The sequence below is a fragment of the Fusarium subglutinans genome (genome assembly GCF_013396075.1).
Source record: "Fusarium subglutinans strain NRRL 66333 chromosome Unknown NRRL66333_c0000098, whole genome shotgun sequence".
NCBI classification, from domain to species: domain Eukaryota; kingdom Fungi; phylum Ascomycota; class Sordariomycetes; order Hypocreales; family Nectriaceae; genus Fusarium; species Fusarium subglutinans.
In genome coordinates this window covers 144151-160716 of record NW_023502161.1, presented here as the reverse complement: position 1 = coordinate 160716, position 16566 = coordinate 144151, and the positions used below count along the sequence as shown (strand labels likewise).

The window sequence follows — 16566 nt, the reverse complement described above, 5'->3', positions numbered from 1 at the left end:
CGTCATCGCTTCAAGGTATTGGCAGCTGTAACTTTGTTCCGGGGAAGTCTTGGGTTAAAAGCCCGTATCAGGAAAGAAAATAAGAAGAGTCTTATTTCTTTTAGCTGGAGAGCTACTCTGGCTAGCAAGTCATTCCATGGTTAAAAAAGAGAATCTCGAATGACCATTTCAACTAACTTGCTGCGGTTGTAAAGTCTAATGGTCGCCCACTCTCGCAAGCATGTTCGATTGATGCTGTTGATTAGCACCTCAATGCTCAGAAGTCTATGCTCTCTTATCTTAAGATACCCACATACGGATTTCCCAGTGTGGCAAAGGATATTCAGAAGAGAGGAATTAAATACGTTAAGTTGTTTGCGGAACGTACGAGACGGCCAAATTCAGGATCATGTTAGTGCACGATAAGATGGGAAAGGTCCTTTCACGAGACCGGACGATACTGTTGTGCCGACGCTCCGGGCTTCAGCAAACTTGAACCTCCACCCACCAGTTGCTCTCACGCAACAACCATACCCTAGCATGAGTAGTACTTGTCCTTCATAACAAAGGAACGGGAGTTGATAGAAAGTAACCCTGTAAGTAGCCCTGGCGTAGCATCACTTACTAGGATTTGTCGATCACTTGTATCGAGACTAGCCGACTTGAGTGGGCAAAGAGATGTAAGCGAAGTTTGGCCGATGTGTCAAAAGCAAGGAAGACCTTACATTCAGCATGCAGATCATGTCTGTAGTACAGGCCTGGGTAGCTCAAAATTAGTGAGGCAGGCACTGATAATAAGCCTGGGACTAGACCAGGACGCCAGCGAGGCAGGTTTCTCCTTTATCTCCAACACTCTGAAGCAGCATCTTGCTGATAAAACCATTCATCAGTTATTCATGTTCGCTTGTGGCAGAGTCTTTATGCAGTCAGAATGCAGCGGAGGGTTTTGAGAAGGTTAGCCAAGATCATCAAAGCGCCGATCCCTGTCTAATTCGGAATCTGGTTAAATAAACGAGACCCTAGCCCTAACTTGTTTGAGTAACTCGCACAGGCTGGGTGATGATTGGTTATAGAGTCACCGAATGTGGATACAGTAGGATGAACGCTCTGAAACTCCTCCACCGAAAGTGAACAGTTCACTCGCAACGCATCCCCCTCGTGTCATCTCGGGCATTTGGCTCGCCTTCCCCATACCGTCACGCCACACTCTTTCGGTCCCGACAGGGTAAATGCGTACGTGAGTGATGGAGCAGACGATAGCTCTCAAGCCTAAACCTAAGGCCTCTGCCTCTGCCTCTGCCTCTGCCTCTGCCTCTGCCTCATCTTCTTCTAGTGGTGGCGGTGTGCAACCCCCTCGCGGCGGCGACCCGTCAGCATCTCAGATGGTCTCGGTCCCGGCCAACAACAAGCCACGGGTGAGCAGAAAGCACAAAGTGCCGCTAGGGCAGATCCGTTTCATGTCGTCGGTGGCTTACTTACATGCTTTATCTTTTGGCCGCCGTTAGATCCCGAATGCCAATGTGGCTGTCCTTGACATTGCAGATCGCTCGGGCCAAAATGCCGCTAATAAGAAGCCAAAGACCAAGTCTTTCAAGACACGTACTGGTTGTAAAGAGTGCAAGTTCGTGCAGACAGACAAAACGGACGTCTAAGCATAAAATTGTTGCTAATACATATCCTGCAGACGCCGCAAAGTGAAATGTGACGAGGGCAAACCAATCTGTAACCGGTGCAAGGCCGTCGGTCTAACATGTCATTTCCCGCTGAGCCAATCCGTCAGCTTCAACACCACAGCTACAGCTACAGCTACAGCCGTGACAGCAGCAGCAGCAGCACCCCAGCCCGACACACGCATCCTAGCCAAGCCAAACTACATCCTCTCGCTCTTCAAAGACCAGACGCAATATGACATGTTCTCCACTTTTCTCTGGTCCAACGAGCAGGGCACCACCCTCCCTCACAACACCTTGGCTACCATCACGCCTCAGCTGGCCCATGACGATGCCGCTGTCCGTGAGACGTGCTGTGCCCTAGGCGGTGCCGTCAACGCCTTCACGCAGCCCACCATTGACTCTGCAGCTGCTGATAAGGCGCACCAGCTGTCTCTCCAGTACTATACACGTACTGTGCGTGCTGTAACGACTGCTACCTCTACACTCCGTGCGCTACGTAGTGTTACTCACGTGGCTCTTGTTTTCCTCACCTACGATATCCTTCGTGGGGATATGCACGCTGCTGTTCTGCACCACGATCACGCCGCTCGTCTTTTTGAAGCTTATCTCAGTAAACGAAGTGCCCAGGAAGGTGTATCTTTATCAGATTTAGTGTTTGATGATTATGAAAATGCCCTGTTTGACATGATACAGCGATTGAGTACCTACCCGTGGGCCCTGAGACTGGGTATCACCGGGGACACGGATGAGTTCCTAGCCGCGAAGCGATGTCTGGGGAGACATAGGTACTCCATAGACAAAATGCCCTCTTCATTTCATGATTTGGATCAAGCTTTGAGATGGTGGGATGTCGCGCAGCACCACCTAGCTCACCATCTCTTTGACGACGATAAAGAGACGACCAAAGCGACGTGGGAGAGAGCTTTCTCGGTCCTTTCAAGCTGGCACAACGGTTTCGTGCTGCTATACCGCTACACGCAGCAGCGCAAAAATGAGGAGCCGCACAGTTACGTGACAGCCAGTGTCTTTGAAGCACTGTACCTGGAGTGTTTGTCAAGTCTCCACCTACAGCTCAACACGGATGCAAAGGTGTTACCCGACGCAAAGCCTGTGTACCGCGAGATCATCGCCACGACGCACCGTATCCTCGGCGAGCTAAAAGGGCCGCAAGCAAACTTCCGCTTCATGGACAACAACGTGATGAAGCCGTTGTTTGTTGTTCTCTTCAAGTGCAGCGATCCTGAGATCAGAGATGGTGTCAAACAAGTGCTGCAGCATGGTGTTGCCAAGTTTGGAAGTGCATGCCTTGCTGGGATTGTATTGGGCATGATGCACATGAAGAGCGAGCACGTTCCGCAGATATTGAGGAACGTTGAGAGAGCGGTTGGATGGCATTTGACATCTGTTGGATGCGGACCTGGAGTGATTACGGCTAAAATTGCATAGATACTGATGAGAGCGTGATTTCATAGAATATACGACAGTCATGATAATGAGAACAAGCGCTTGGGTTGAATATCTGATGGTGTTGAGTACAGTGTAATTTCGGATCCGATCTTTAGTGCTGAGCGGACATGGGAGCGGTTTTCTTATCTTATCAGAGCCGTTATCTGAAGACTCTCCTCCATGTGAAAAAAGGTACATCGTGCTTACTGTGGGTCTCTCAGAGAGGTACTTCTCTCCTGGAGAGAGAGCGGAGACAATTAGTGCAAGCCATGCCACTGCATAAGTGGAGAGTCGCACAACTCAGTCTTTGTGCGCGATTTCTTGATTTTGTGTGCTTGCTCAACTTTGTGCATTTGTGCAGACAGAGACGAAACAACATTGCATTATTCACAACCAACACAAAACATAAAACAACATTTGCCTGTATATAGGATAATAAAAGAGTGTAATTCGCTGTGATATCTATAATATAACTTTTCCCTACTCAACTCCAGACAAAGTCTTCTTCGCAAACCCAATCCTCGTCTTCTCCGCATCAAACACTACAAAAGCCGCCTTCAACGCGATATCACCAAAGATATTGATATCGCCCGCACTCGACTGCAATCCACCGTAACATGTCCCAACCTCTCTCTTCCTCCTCTCCTTCTCCCCCGGGACAGGCCCCTCGACTGGTGCGAAATTCATGTAAGAACCCGGGACCGTGATACCCGTCTCCCCCACGTAGAACGTAAAGTCGGGCATTTTCGTGTCGCACGGGAAAACGTAGCCTGCCGCTGTTGCGTCGATTTTGGCACCGTCGATCTGAGAATAGTACGCCTTGTTGACTGCTTCAGGGAGGAACATGAGCGATGTCCCGGTGTCGGCGATGGCGGTGATGGGCGTCTTGGTGACATTGCTCTTCCCAACGGCATATCCCGTTGATGTGAATGTCCACATTCCCGTCGATGAATCAACAGTCGTATACGTAATATCCCCCTCATACGCCGTCTCGTTGATGACGCCAAAAGTATATGTACCTGGTGCATCATGTTTCAAATCTGCGGTAAAGACCCCAGTGCTATGCTCTGTTTTCGCATTGTCGAAGAATGTCTTTTGTTTCTTCGGTGTAACCGTGTTGATAGAGCTGAAGCCCAGTCCTAAAAGGCCGTCCAAGTCTTGCTGCTGCGCAAAAGACTCATGTACTTTGTCAGCGACTTGTACCGCCTGAGCCTCCACTGGCAGGCCGCCGATGGAGACCGTATCTTTCACAACATGGCCCGAAGCGCCACTTCCATCACCGTACTCGATTGTCCACTTTGCACCGGCCATCTCCTCGCAAGACTTCGATTCGGTGGCATTGTATCGGTTGCTGCTACCGCCTGCAGTGGCTACTTTTGAACCATATACCCAAAGATCCGATGATCCTGTATCGAGATCCATCTGGAATGTCCTTGGAGGATTTCCGATTTGAACTGGCGTCAACCACTCGGCATTATTCTCGATAGGTTTATTGGTGGCGGTGCCGGTACTATCTCGACGAGCAAGTACTAAACTTTCGAGGTGTTCCGGAAGATCGAGGTGATATTTTCGATATATCTTGGCGAGAGCTGCAATTCCGTTTCGTTTATATACTGAATTTCGGACTTGTTGAACAGAATGTTCACTCGGCGATGTAACAGTCGGAAGGCCAGCGACCAGTGTGAAAGATGCGAGCCCGCTCGTGAGTACTGAAGAGAACTTCATTATAAAAGAGAGTAGATACAACGAAAAAGAAGAGACAGTAAAGTGAACGTGCCGTACAGAAGGAATGGCTACAGCGAAGAGTACATCAGAAACAAAGAACGGTTCGATCTGGGGAAGAATAAAAACTCATATACTCCCGCAGTCCCAACAGCTCGGAACTCGACTCGGGATGAAACTGCAAAACTTGGCTTTTTGTTAGTCTCACAGAACGCGTCAACCGGCACAAGGCCCCACGAAACGGACGAGTTTTGGAACGATCATATTGGATACCGGGTTGGAGCGTGGGGCGATCAACGGCAGGAGAGAATGTCTGTGGCGTTTAACGTAAGTGGGCTGGCTATGAATCGTGTTGTGGGTTGGTTGTTTGTACGTCAGCATGAGGGTGGAGGTTGACACGCGGCTGTTCAGGGCGAAGTGTTTCATGAGGTGATACACGGGAGCTTCCGCCAAAATAGCCACAACAAGTATTATTTCGGGATGGTATTTGAAGGGAATCACCAAGACTTTGGGATATAGCTTTTGGATATTGGCGCGGGAAATGAATGAGTAGATCGAATGCAACGGTGAAAGACGTTGATCTACGATGGGATCCAGCGGGATCCTCCCTGTAAAAATGTTTCAACTCCACCGAAAACGCTTTTGACGTGCCCTGCGTTAGCGGACTGGTTAGTCAGTCAGTTAGTGCGTGGACTGGAGAGCCGATCTACGACAATCGCCACATCCCGACCTGGAGCGAGCCAGGGTTACGAAGTCAATCACAAGGGCTGGTCCAAATATTCCGAGGAGAACAGGGAGGTTAAAACCTGCTCATGATGCTTCCCACTGAGTCTTCTTGCTCTTCACAACACGACGTAACAGTTCCTCATACAATAAAGTTGCGATGATTTTCGATTACTTAGCTGTTTAGTACGTCACAATCGTGGCTACCTGAGACATTACCAAATCATGATTGGTGAAAGAAATTTCACGTGAGGGCTCTTAAAACCCCGCCCTTTCTTCATCATGAACGTGCTATACTCTCTACAGCCCTTGGTTGCATTGGCAAACCTACCAACTCTCTGTCGAACATGCCTCGCAGTCTGTTGCCAGGCCCGGCCCCAGAAAATATCCATGTTCTAAGCCAGAATCCACCCCTGGTCCCCAACCTAGGAAGACGCCGTAAGGCCATCACTTTAGCCTGCGAACCATGCCGGCAGCGCAAGTCCCGAGTGCGCAGTTTCATGTTGTCCTAGTGTGCGAAGCAATGAGTTAACAAGGTTTTCTTCTAGTGTGACGGCGCCAAGCCTAGGTGCTTACAGTGCAAGAGGCGAAGGACAGAGTGCCACTACCGTCCTACCCTTGAAGAGCAGGGAGCGTACCAAGAACTATTCCGTATTCTAGCGACAAAGTCAATGCATGAAGGTACTGATATCTTGAGAAGAATTCAGAGCGGCCATGATGTGGAGTCGATACTTGACCACATTCAGCGTGCAGATCTTCTAAAACAGGCACATGTAGTGCCGGATCACTATTACCAGTATGAGTTTCCTTACCGCAAAGAAATGCCTAACTTCTTGATCCAAGAAGGGAATCAGTACCTTGATTCATGGCTGTATAAGTACTCATTGGGTGAGGCGAGGATACAAGATGGTGACAATCCACTAACAGAGCATCCTATAATTTACGAGGCTCCATATCATGCAGCCGAGATGGTCGATCCTCTTCTAGACGAAGTCGACGCACAGAAATGGACGTGCATCATCGATGATAACAAGTTATTACGGAAGCTACTAGAGACGTATTTCATGACCGAATACACTTTCTATCCAGCCTTCCAAAAGAACTATTTTCTGGAGGATATGGCATCAGGTCGAGGCAAATACTGCTCCTCTCTTCTAGTCCATGCAGTCCTTGCATCTGCTTGCGTGGGTAAGACCCCGTAGTTTATCAAAACATCTAATCTAAATCATGTCTTCAGCACGGCTACTCCAAGATGAGTCATCGCTCTCAGTTCTGGAATCCACGGACTCTTGGATATCAATTCCTTGCAGAGGCACGCCGACTATGGGAGATGGAGATTGGCAATGCTCGACTTACGACCATCCAGGCTGCGATTGTCCTATCGATTGTGCATGATGCCAATGGCAGTGACGAGGTGGGGAGATCTTATCTGACCCAGGCCGTTGCGGCTGCGCATGCAATACACCTGTTTTCCACGCCGACCACGAATAGCGATGATGCTGAGCATAATGCAAGAGCTTTCACAGCATGGGCGCTATTCGGACTACAGGCGTAAGTCCCGCTCCCTCGCCTCATGGCAAAGCTGACAGACGATAGCGTCCACAGCTTCCACGTGTTCAAAGCACCACTACTATCCATGCCCCCTTGCATACAACTACCTACACTAGACGACTACTATGGCGACTTCGGGCTTCGTTATCCATCGGCGAAAGGACCTGCATCGGTCAACTATGCCCATACCTTTCGGACATTCTCTGAGTTCCGACTTATAATGAATGACGTCGCTGCTGTATTTTTCTCGGGTTTCGAGAATACTCCGGAAACTACTGTGGATAGGATCAAAGGTTTCTGTATTCGTCTTGACAGCTGGTATCGAAATCTTCCACCAGGTCTCAAAGCAACAGAAATTTCCTTTTCATGGCAGCTCAAGCTTCAGTAAGTTTGCCTAGCCATTCGTTCCTTGGACTATGCTAATTTTCTTCAGTATGCATTACTACAACCTGACTGTATATCTACTAGAAACACTACGCATGACAACTGCACCCGCACTAGTAGACGACAGCGTCAACAAGGTTTTGAGCGACGCCAAGATAAAAATGGAAACGTTGCTACGCTTATACTATCAACGGCACGGATTCGAGTCTTATGACATATTCATCATAATTCTGCTGGTCTTTATAGGTTTCATGCATGCTAAAACCTTGGAGAGTTCTGAGACGATAGATTTAGAAAGCCGAAGATCGTCGGTCGTCCTTGTTGTCAAAGGTCTTGGAGATCAAAGCATCAACTGCTATCTGGCCAAAGTAGTTTTCCGCCTACTGAAAGGTAGTATTGGAAGCGAGAATGACTCTCTGCTTAGAGAGGTGGGCGTTGTGGAGGAAGGGGGGGAGGAAGAGAAAGCAATGGAGCAGCAGGTGAATTCATCCTGGCCCATTGACCTGGAGTGGATTGAGGTTGATCCGGAGAAAAATAGATTAGACAATGTCATCAGGAAGACAAAACAGCTAGAATTCTGAAGATCCATTTCTAATAAAACCATCTTATGCTCAAAGATCAGTCAAGTTGGTGTCGAGGACCCAGAGGTGCATTCAACAGCAGATCTATAAGACTTCTGCTGGAGACATGCGACCAAGCTCTTGGAGGCTATGACATGGAAATATCTGTGACCTCATTAGTACATGCATTACGGTCTTGGCCATATCCCGGGATCTAATTCAGTCAGTGTCAGCTTTGCCAGATGTCTTCAATTGCCGACGTCAGATCATCCCTCCTCCTATCCAATGGCTTCAGGGCATCGTCCGCATAAGACAGTCGTGGTGAGCATCCGAATCAAAAATAAACGTCTGTCCGCTCACCTATCTCTAAAAGACGGATCAGACATCAAAGCCGAAACTCTATCGGAACAAATCCCATCTTAACCTTATAAAACCCGTCAATATCTACAGGGCACCACGAGCTGCCTTTCCAAGTAATTCACCCTAGCCTAAGGGAGGCTCGGTTCACCACCCGGACCCTCACCATCTCCACAACAAAGGGGTCAAAGCATTAGCACGGCGTTTTAAGATGGTAATTACAATCGCTACTATTGGCTCATCTCCGGACCTGCATCTTTCGTCCGAGTCGCGCGGCGATTTTGCACCAATCTCACGACTCCAAAGCCACGGCTTCGTCCTGTTTCTGCAAGTCGTCCGTGAGCCTCGGCATTGACCGCGATAAATTGGAGGGCTCAAATAGAATGTGAAAGATGATCGTCGCTCAGGGGAAGACGTTGATAAAATGTCGTCAGGAGACTGTCCTTGCTTGTCATTTTGGTTCTGTATCCTTTGAGCTTTGTTGCAAGAAATCACGATGCTTTTTAACGTTGCCTTCTTTTGCTCTGCGGCTCTGGCTGTTAGCGCCAGCAATGAATGGCGAGCACCTACAGCGTCTGATCGTAAGTTGCATCGTGTCGGCAATCATGAATTTTAGCTAACAGTTGCAGGCCGAAGCCCTTGTCCCATGGTGAATGCTGTCGCCAATCACGGATATCTCCCTCGCGACGGCCTCCATATCTCGCTTGAAGATCTCATCGTCGCCTTCACCGACGCCATCAACCTCGACCCAGCTGCGACAACCCTCGTCGGCCAGAAGGCCCTTACCACTGGAAACAATGGTACCTTCAACCTCGACGACTTGAACAAGCATGGAGGTGCGTACCCTCCATAGATCACGACCACGCCACAAGCTAATTAAACTAGTCATTGAGCACGATGGCAGTCTGAGCCGCGCCGACATCTTCTTCGGCGATAACCACAGCTTCAACGAGACCATCTGGGAATCAACAGCCTCTCACTTCACCGAGGAAACCATCTCCATCGCGACCGCCGCTAAGGCTCGCAAGGAGCGCCTCAAGGCCGCTGAAGCTGCCAACCCCGAGTTCTCGCTGCCCGCCGATCTTCAGCAGTTCAGCTTCATTGAGACTGCGCTTTACCTGTCTGTCTTTGGAAACTTGAACGATGGAAATGCCAAGACTGAGTGGGTTAAGACATTGTTCCGTAAGTAAACCTGTTGAGCAGATCGTATGTAATAATGCTGACGTTGTGCAGAGGAGGAACGCTTGCCTTTTGAGGAGGGATTCGAGAGATCTGACGACGTGATCACTGCTGCTGGTATCCTTGGTCTTGTTGCCAAGGTCGCTGTTGCTAGCATCTAAAACGATGCAGCATGGTTAGATATTGATAGCAAATCACTGAGTATGTCAGCTACCTCTGGCGTGTCCCTTTCCTTTGTATTGTCGTGGCCAAAGAATGGCCTGCATTTAGCTTATGACAAGATTTTTGATGAGAAGATACTCGATTTAATGATAATCTCATGTTATTGTCACACAGCGACTCCTTGTTCAATCAGAGTGACCAGAAAACGCCATGACGCTCAGCTATGCAGCTGACGAGTTGCATTTTCATGTAAGCCCTAGCAAACCTCGCAGATTAGATCGACACACGAGGTGGTAGAAATGTTGAAATCTGTTCTCACCAAAATCCGTACGTCAATCAAAAAACCCTTTCCCTTATTTTTCTGTGAGAAAAGCTCGCTCAAGTGCACATCGCAATGCCCTCAATCACAGCCGTAACGATCTTCATCTTCGGCCTCAGCGCCTTCAATCACGGCGTCAGCAATCTCATCTCCCCTCGCAAAGCTCTCGCCGCAAAGCAACTCCAAGACTCAGCCCTCCCCGCACTCAACGGCTTTTCAGTCGCCATCATCGGAATCGGCATTTACTACATGCTGGCTGCATATCAAGAGAACCGCGGCTTTTTTGCTCTCACCCTGGCACGATTTATTTCAGCCAGGATCTTTTGGCTGCAGGGACCTGCTTGGAGAGTAATTGCCACTTGGGAGGCATTTTCAGCTGCACTTACGGCCGTGGCTCTTACTTATGAGGGATACCATGGGAGGTATGAATAATAGCCGAATAAAACAGATGCGTCCTGAGTATGGACAGTTTGAGTTCGAACTCACGGAATTTGGGTTTAGGACCGAAGGAAAGTTTAGCCTCTGAAAGGTTTCACGGAGCCAAACAGGTCCAAGTACGCACAAATCTCAATGAATAAGCCTTGAAAAGTTAATTTGTTCGCCGTGTGACTCTACCTAACTCGCAAGTATATAAGGGCTGCTTCCTACAGGAAGAATATGCCAACCTGTTCACACAGACAAGAGGCACTGCTTACAGTCCCTGGCGAAAGTTTAATACACTCGACAGTCTGATTTTACCCTGCCCGAGACTAAAGCAAGTTTCAAGCATGCACTTGCAAGATATTCCCTTAGAACTACGCCAGGCTATATTCGAGCTTGTGCTCAGAGCTCCTGTGACACCATTAACTCCCTCAGAGAGCCAACATGGCCGAGCTCAGCTTCGTTACTGTCTTCGAGATGTGCGATGGGGATGGAGACCTAGAGGTGTTTGGCAACTGGCGCCCATGAACAAATCGCTTAGCTTGCTTCTGGTCAGCAAACAGTTCTACGCCGAGGTTCAGGATATTTTCAGGCGTCTTCCAAACAGCTATCACGTCGACATCATGTTCGTAAAGAACTATGGGTTCTGGCCCACATGGGATATCATAAAGCGACCAACATCACGATACATCGACAAGATAACATCGACGATCCGCATCTTCGAGCCGACCGACGATCTTGACGATCGCTTCAAAGACAGCCTGAGCTTCAGAGGTGGCGACGGAGGACCCGAGAGCGCCGCTTGGGCCCTTCACGAACTGCTCGTAAGCTTGATTCAACATGGACCTGGATACGTCGGTCACCCGAATAACCAGGGCTTCGTTATCAACGAAATCGAGGTGAATATCGTCTCTCCAACAGACGGCGCAGCTCACACAAGACTCGCATGCAGAGACAATGAAAACCCGCGGTGGCTTCGCTTGTGTGGCATCGAATATGGAAACGAGCCGGTACCCGAGAAACGACTCGCAAACTACATGACTGGTTTTTTGGACATTGTGTTCAGGGCTGACTCTGATGTCAGGCCATACGGTCAAGAATTGTACGAACACATCTTAGAAAGTATAACCTTTCAGCTCAACGGACAGGAGTGGGAGAAGAGGCGAATAGACGAGTATCTAGAGAATTGCCATCCCTTGACATGGCCGCAAGACTATAGAAATGGTTGGTGTCGCAAGACTTTGAGGACAAGGCAATGGTTGAGGATGATTCATAGGAGGCCAGAGAAGGTGAGGAAAGGTCTGGAGGTGCATGATAAGCAACCAAAATAAGCTTCATCTTTGGTGGGGGATTGAGAATTGAACTGTTCCGAATCTGATAACTGTTATCGGTGGGTGATATGCGAATAGACACCTGGCAATATAGACATGCTCAACACAGACAACAACAAGTCCTATTCGGGTCAAATCTTGCAAATATAGGGCGTACAGAGCCTTGTCCAAGATGTAATTATGTTCAATATGCTTTTAATTGACGTTCCATTGTGGAGATCTTTACCCGATCAGTTTCGGACTTAACGGTTAAGGGAGTCCTCATCAAAGTAACGGCATGACGTATTCGACCCGATATTTATACATATAAACAGACAGAAGACTACCATCTGACAACAGTTTCAGCAAGAAACATCTCAACCTCACAAAATGGCATCTTCAGGTCTTGCAATTATCATCGGAGCTGGTCCGACAAGCGGCCGTGGCATTGCTCGGGTTCTCGCTGATAAAGACGGCGGCAACCTCGCCGTCGCCCTCTTGGCCCGCAACGCCGACAACCTCAACAATCTACGCGACTCACTCCGCAAAGAAACCAACGGCGTTCTCCACTCTTTCCCTACAGACACTCAGCCGGAGAACCTACGTAAAGCGTTCAGAGACATCGCTAATCATCCCGACTTCAAGGATCTCAAGCTCAAGCTGGCAATCTATCACGTCAAGCACGCCAGCAAGAAGCCGTTCCTCGAAGAAACGCCCGAGGAGTTCAATGAAAGCATGCAGGTGTATATAACCGGTGCAGTAGTCTTTGCCCAAGAAGCTCTCAAGCTCATGTACGAGCAAAACGGCGGCCAGACCCTTCTTGCCGATACAAACGGTGCCAAGAAGGGCACTATTATCTTCACTGGCACCCTGGGTGCTATGCGTACAAATACTGGCTACGCCGCGTACGGAGCGACTCGCGCCTCTGCTCGAATGGTTGCGCAGGCTGTTGCGAAGGAGCATAGCAAGTTTGGCGTCCAGTGCGTGCATGCCATCGCGAATGGAAGGATCACGGATGAGGATACTGAAGAAACGAGGACGGGAAAGCACATGAGGGCTGAGGATGTTGGACAGACGTATCTGTGGCTTTCGCAGCAGCCTAGTTCGCTCTGGGTCCATGAGTTGGACTTGAGGCCGGCGCAGGAGTCGTTCTAAAATATCCAAGTTACTGAGATGTGTCTGAATGATAACAATCTGTGTCAGTACAGGCATTGATATGACGATACGTTGTTCGCCAATTCGTGAATTGAGGTTTTGTGAAAAGCAGCTATCAGTTGAGACGTCTAGCAATGCTCCAAGACAAAGCGTCGTGAGTAGTCATATATATCATGACAAGAAGACCCGATAGGGAAGCTTTCTCCGAAGGGGTTGTATGAGAATATAGCCATATACTTCGCATCCTGAAGGCTTGATTACATTCTTGAACCTGTTTTGATCCATGAGGCGGTCTTCATGAACAACCTCCAGTTCTGAATAGCACTAATACATCTCCAATCCACCACTAGCAGACAACGCCTGCCCCGTAATCCATCGACTCTCCTCCGAAGCCAGCCAAGCAACAATCTGCGCAACATCATCAACCTCACCCAACCGATTTCCTGCTGCTGTCTGCTTCTTCTGCATCTCAATGATCTCTTTCGGAATATTGTCCAATAAATCACTTTGAACAGGTCCAGGATTGACCGCATTGACCGTATGGCCCTCCTCGCCCAACTCAGCTGCCCATGAGCGCGTAAGCCCTTCGAGTGCAGCTTTGGAAGCACAGTACAGAGAGAGGTTCTTGAAACCGCAGCGGGCGCCCACTGATGAAATGTTGATAATGCGGCCACCGCCGGACGTGGGGAGAAAGGGTTTTACTGCTTGGAGGAGGAGGATAGGAGCGCGGACATTGAGGTAGAAGATCGAGTCAAAATCGGATGTTGTGATCTCGGCATGAGATTTGACGACTTCCATGCCTGCGTTATTGACAAGAATATCGATTTGAGGACCGAATGCAGCGACTGCTTGACGGACGATCTCAGCGGGAGATGACTCGTCCTTGAGATCTGCTTTGACACCAATGCACTCTGATGGTGGGTCGAGTGATGCGATTCTGTCGGACAACTCCTTCACTAGCTTTTCACTGCTTGGAGAAGTGTATGTAGCGACGACCTGTCATGCTCAGCAATGCTCTTTGACGAGATTCGGTATATTTCTCACCTTCGCACCTCTTTTTGCAAACTCGTAAGCAAAGCCAGCTCCAAGGCCCCGAGAAGCGCCTGTGACAATAGCGACCTTGCCCTTGAGGGTTTGGAAATTTTGTTGGCTCTTCATGGCTCTGAATTGAATGAGATTTTAACGAGAAATTAACTAGTCAGCAATTGCAACTCCATTTCGAGGCTCATTTATACGTGTTTGACTGGAGTCTTGGTGCTTGCTGAACGCCGATGGCAACGGGGAAGTGATGCAAGTGGGCTTCGGCGATAACTTCAGTGTCAACCATGATTGGCCGGTTCGTAGGGGCGACATTCATTTCGGCGTTAAGACAAATAACAATCAATGTGCTTTTGCTATAGCCGATGGGTATATCAGCTGACATTCAAAGGATCTTATTTGCCTACGTCTCAGTAATATTTCAATGCAAATCAGAAGAATGGAAGAGGGACGACGAGCATATTGATGCAGAGTATACATTGGCACTCCCCACCGTCGAACCTCATATAACAGCTTTTCAATACTCAATGTTCAACCATTTAGAGAGACAGTTAGATAGTGACAGCCAGAGAATACCTGCTGGTTTTAGAGATCAATTTTCACAGAATCCGAGTAGGGTCAGGCTTCTACTGGGAACATGTGAACTTTCAGCCCAAACGATTGAGGCGGAGAACGATTTTGACTCACTATAGCCACACGATGGCCTTAATATTAGTCCAGCTATGGGATCCGAAGTAATCCAGTTACCAATTTTACCCCCCTCAAACGCCCCGTATACCTGCCTCTCCTTTATCGCTTGTAGATCTTGAGCTCAAAGTATCGCAAGACAGGGAAGATAATGATAGCAAATCCGCAACCAAGCCACATTCCCAAATCCGCATTGGAAGCAGCTTTGGAAACGGGACCGATGTACCAAACCTGGGACATACCGACAATAGCACCAACCCAACCGATGATGAAGCTTGCGAGAGCAGCAAGACCAACGGGAAGATAGTTCTTATGCTCCCAGGCAGCCCAGTCAAATCCCTGGCGACCTCGGAAGAACCAATGCTCCTCCATGACGATACAGATCATGAGCATGACCCAGTATCCCATCAGACTGACAAAGTTCTGGAAGACGACAAACAAGCTTTCACGACCAGCCATAGCGAGGACGAGGGTGATGACAGACATGACAGTTGACCAAGCCCATCGTGGAACGGCCTTGGTATAGCGGCCAAGGACCTGGCATCCAAGAGAGGCAGAGTACAAAGATGGAGTGCTGTTGGCAATGACACCAAGGGCGATGACAACAGAGCAGAATTTACCAAAGCCACGAAGAGGACTATAAGCCTCGACGATGAGAGCACCAGTGCTAATGGCATTGGCATCAGACCAAGCCTTGTTATCGACAATGCCAGTAGCAAGACCAATAGCAATGAGGTACACAAGGGTGAATGACACTGTCAGTCCAGTGACAGTGAGCAAGAAGACCTTGAGACGGGAAGTGCGCTCCGGGTAGTAGACATAGAAGTCAGAAGCAGCAGCAGCCCAGGAATTGGGGACGTAGAAGCAGAGGGAGAAGAACGACAACCGACTGGCAGCGAGGACACTGCCAGACACAGTAGGCTTAGCGGCGGCATTGAAATTGGGCCCAGCGACGCCGATAAGAACAGCAAGGACGACGACCTGAGCGATCCAAGCGTATCTGTGCCGCGTCAGTACGTGTGCATGCATAATAGATGGCGGGAGACGTACCGTTCATAAGTATGGAAGATCCTCATGCCAAAGACGGCGACGATCCATGAGACGATAGCGACCACAATGACGCCAACCAAGATGGTCATGGTGCCGCCACTGACGGCTGATAAAACCTGTCCACCGATGATGCAATCAATGGTGGCATATCCGACCATGAGAACGATGTTGAGGAATGTCGGAAGCTTAGATGGCCAGTAGCCCATGAAGAATCGCAGAACAACCTGGTGTAGCACATGTCAGTCAACACCATCACCGATGAAACAGTTACACTCACCATGGTACGATTGCCACTCTGAGGTCCCCAAGTCGCCATGTACGCAGTCGAACAAGCACCCAGAATTGTTCCAAAGACAGCAAGCAACGCACTATCAAGAAAGCCCAACCCAAACACCATAGGTCCAAACAGACCTGTCGCCAGGTTGTTCAGCGACAGATTGGCACTGAACCATAGCACCGCGACCTGCAAGTCAGCAGCACTAGAAGGTTCTTGACGCTCCTCTGGAAGAACACGCTCGATGCCTCGGGCCTCAAGCCCAGCGAGGCCTTCGATGCGATTATTCAGCTTCTGGAAGGAGGAGAGGGAGATGCTAGGGGGGTTAGAGCTTTCATCGCCCGTAGGTGATGAGCTCACGGTCGCTGACTTCTCATGAGTGGCTTCCGTCGTGTGTGTTGGGAGAGACATTATGAGGTCAATGGCCGCAATGTGGAAATTAAACAGGAGGGAAGAAAAAAGAAATGTATGTATGCACGGCACACACAGAGTCCGTGTGGTATAGAGGTTGCGTTGCAGGAGTTGAAAAAGGAAATGCAAACAGAGTTTGTTTTTGTCTTGCAGATACTGAACCCTT

At 49.0% G+C, this 16566-nt stretch overlaps 8 protein-coding genes across 8 annotated transcripts; 5 read left to right on the top strand and 3 right to left on the bottom strand.

Moving 5' to 3' along the window:
* Positions 1 to 1223: 1223 nt before the first annotated feature.
* FSUBG_7610 (uncharacterized protein) lies at positions 1224 to 3098 on the top strand (the record flags this gene model as incomplete). The annotated part of the gene is made up of 3 exons (XM_036685934.1): positions 1224 to 1394; positions 1485 to 1600; positions 1664 to 3098. 3 exons carry the CDS (start codon positions 1224 to 1226, stop codon positions 3096 to 3098), a joined length of 1722 nt encoding a protein of 573 aa, XP_036536931.1.
* A 480-nt stretch (positions 3099 to 3578) lies between these two features.
* On the bottom strand, positions 3579 to 4823 carry FSUBG_7609 (endothiapepsin precursor; the record flags this gene model as incomplete). Its single annotated transcript, XM_036685932.1, has 1 exon — positions 3579 to 4823. One exon carries the CDS (start codon positions 4821 to 4823, stop codon positions 3579 to 3581), a length of 1245 nt encoding a protein of 414 aa, XP_036536930.1.
* Positions 4824 to 6511: 1688 nt separating this feature from the next.
* Positions 6512 to 8059, top strand: FSUBG_7608 (nitrogen assimilation transcription factor nirA; the record flags this gene model as incomplete). Its single annotated transcript, XM_036685931.1, has 4 exons — positions 6512 to 6727; positions 6781 to 7094; positions 7140 to 7478; positions 7528 to 8059. 4 exons carry the CDS (start codon positions 6512 to 6514, stop codon positions 8057 to 8059), a joined length of 1401 nt encoding a protein of 466 aa, XP_036536929.1.
* An 832-nt stretch (positions 8060 to 8891) lies between these two features.
* Positions 8892 to 9735, top strand: FSUBG_7607 (chloroperoxidase; the record flags this gene model as incomplete). Its single annotated transcript, XM_036685930.1, has 4 exons — positions 8892 to 8976; positions 9025 to 9231; positions 9281 to 9577; positions 9629 to 9735. 4 exons carry the CDS (start codon positions 8892 to 8894, stop codon positions 9733 to 9735), a joined length of 696 nt encoding a protein of 231 aa, XP_036536928.1.
* Positions 9736 to 10130: 395 nt separating this feature from the next.
* FSUBG_7606 (uncharacterized protein) lies at positions 10131 to 11806 on the top strand (the record flags this gene model as incomplete). The annotated part of the gene is made up of 2 exons (XM_036685929.1): positions 10131 to 10477; positions 10783 to 11806. 2 exons carry the CDS (start codon positions 10131 to 10133, stop codon positions 11804 to 11806), a joined length of 1371 nt encoding a protein of 456 aa, XP_036536927.1.
* Positions 11807 to 12175: 369 nt separating this feature from the next.
* On the top strand, positions 12176 to 12940 carry FSUBG_7605 (short-chain dehydrogenase reductase SDR; the record flags this gene model as incomplete). Its single annotated transcript, XM_036685928.1, has 1 exon — positions 12176 to 12940. One exon carries the CDS (start codon positions 12176 to 12178, stop codon positions 12938 to 12940), a length of 765 nt encoding a protein of 254 aa, XP_036536926.1.
* Positions 12941 to 13264: 324 nt separating this feature from the next.
* FSUBG_7604 (uncharacterized protein) lies at positions 13265 to 14297 on the bottom strand (the record flags this gene model as incomplete). The annotated part of the gene is made up of 3 exons (XM_036685927.1): positions 13265 to 13936; positions 13985 to 14102; positions 14176 to 14297. The coding sequence occupies 3 exons, from the start codon at positions 14295 to 14297 to the stop codon at positions 13265 to 13267; spliced, it is 912 nt and encodes a 303-aa protein (XP_036536925.1).
* Positions 14298 to 14767: 470 nt separating this feature from the next.
* Positions 14768 to 16400, bottom strand: FSUBG_7603 (TPN1 pyridoxine transporter; the record flags this gene model as incomplete). The annotated part of the gene is made up of 3 exons (XM_036685926.1): positions 14768 to 15665; positions 15716 to 15939; positions 15993 to 16400. The coding sequence occupies 3 exons, from the start codon at positions 16398 to 16400 to the stop codon at positions 14768 to 14770; spliced, it is 1530 nt and encodes a 509-aa protein (XP_036536924.1).
* Positions 16401 to 16566: the final 166 nt, after the last annotated feature.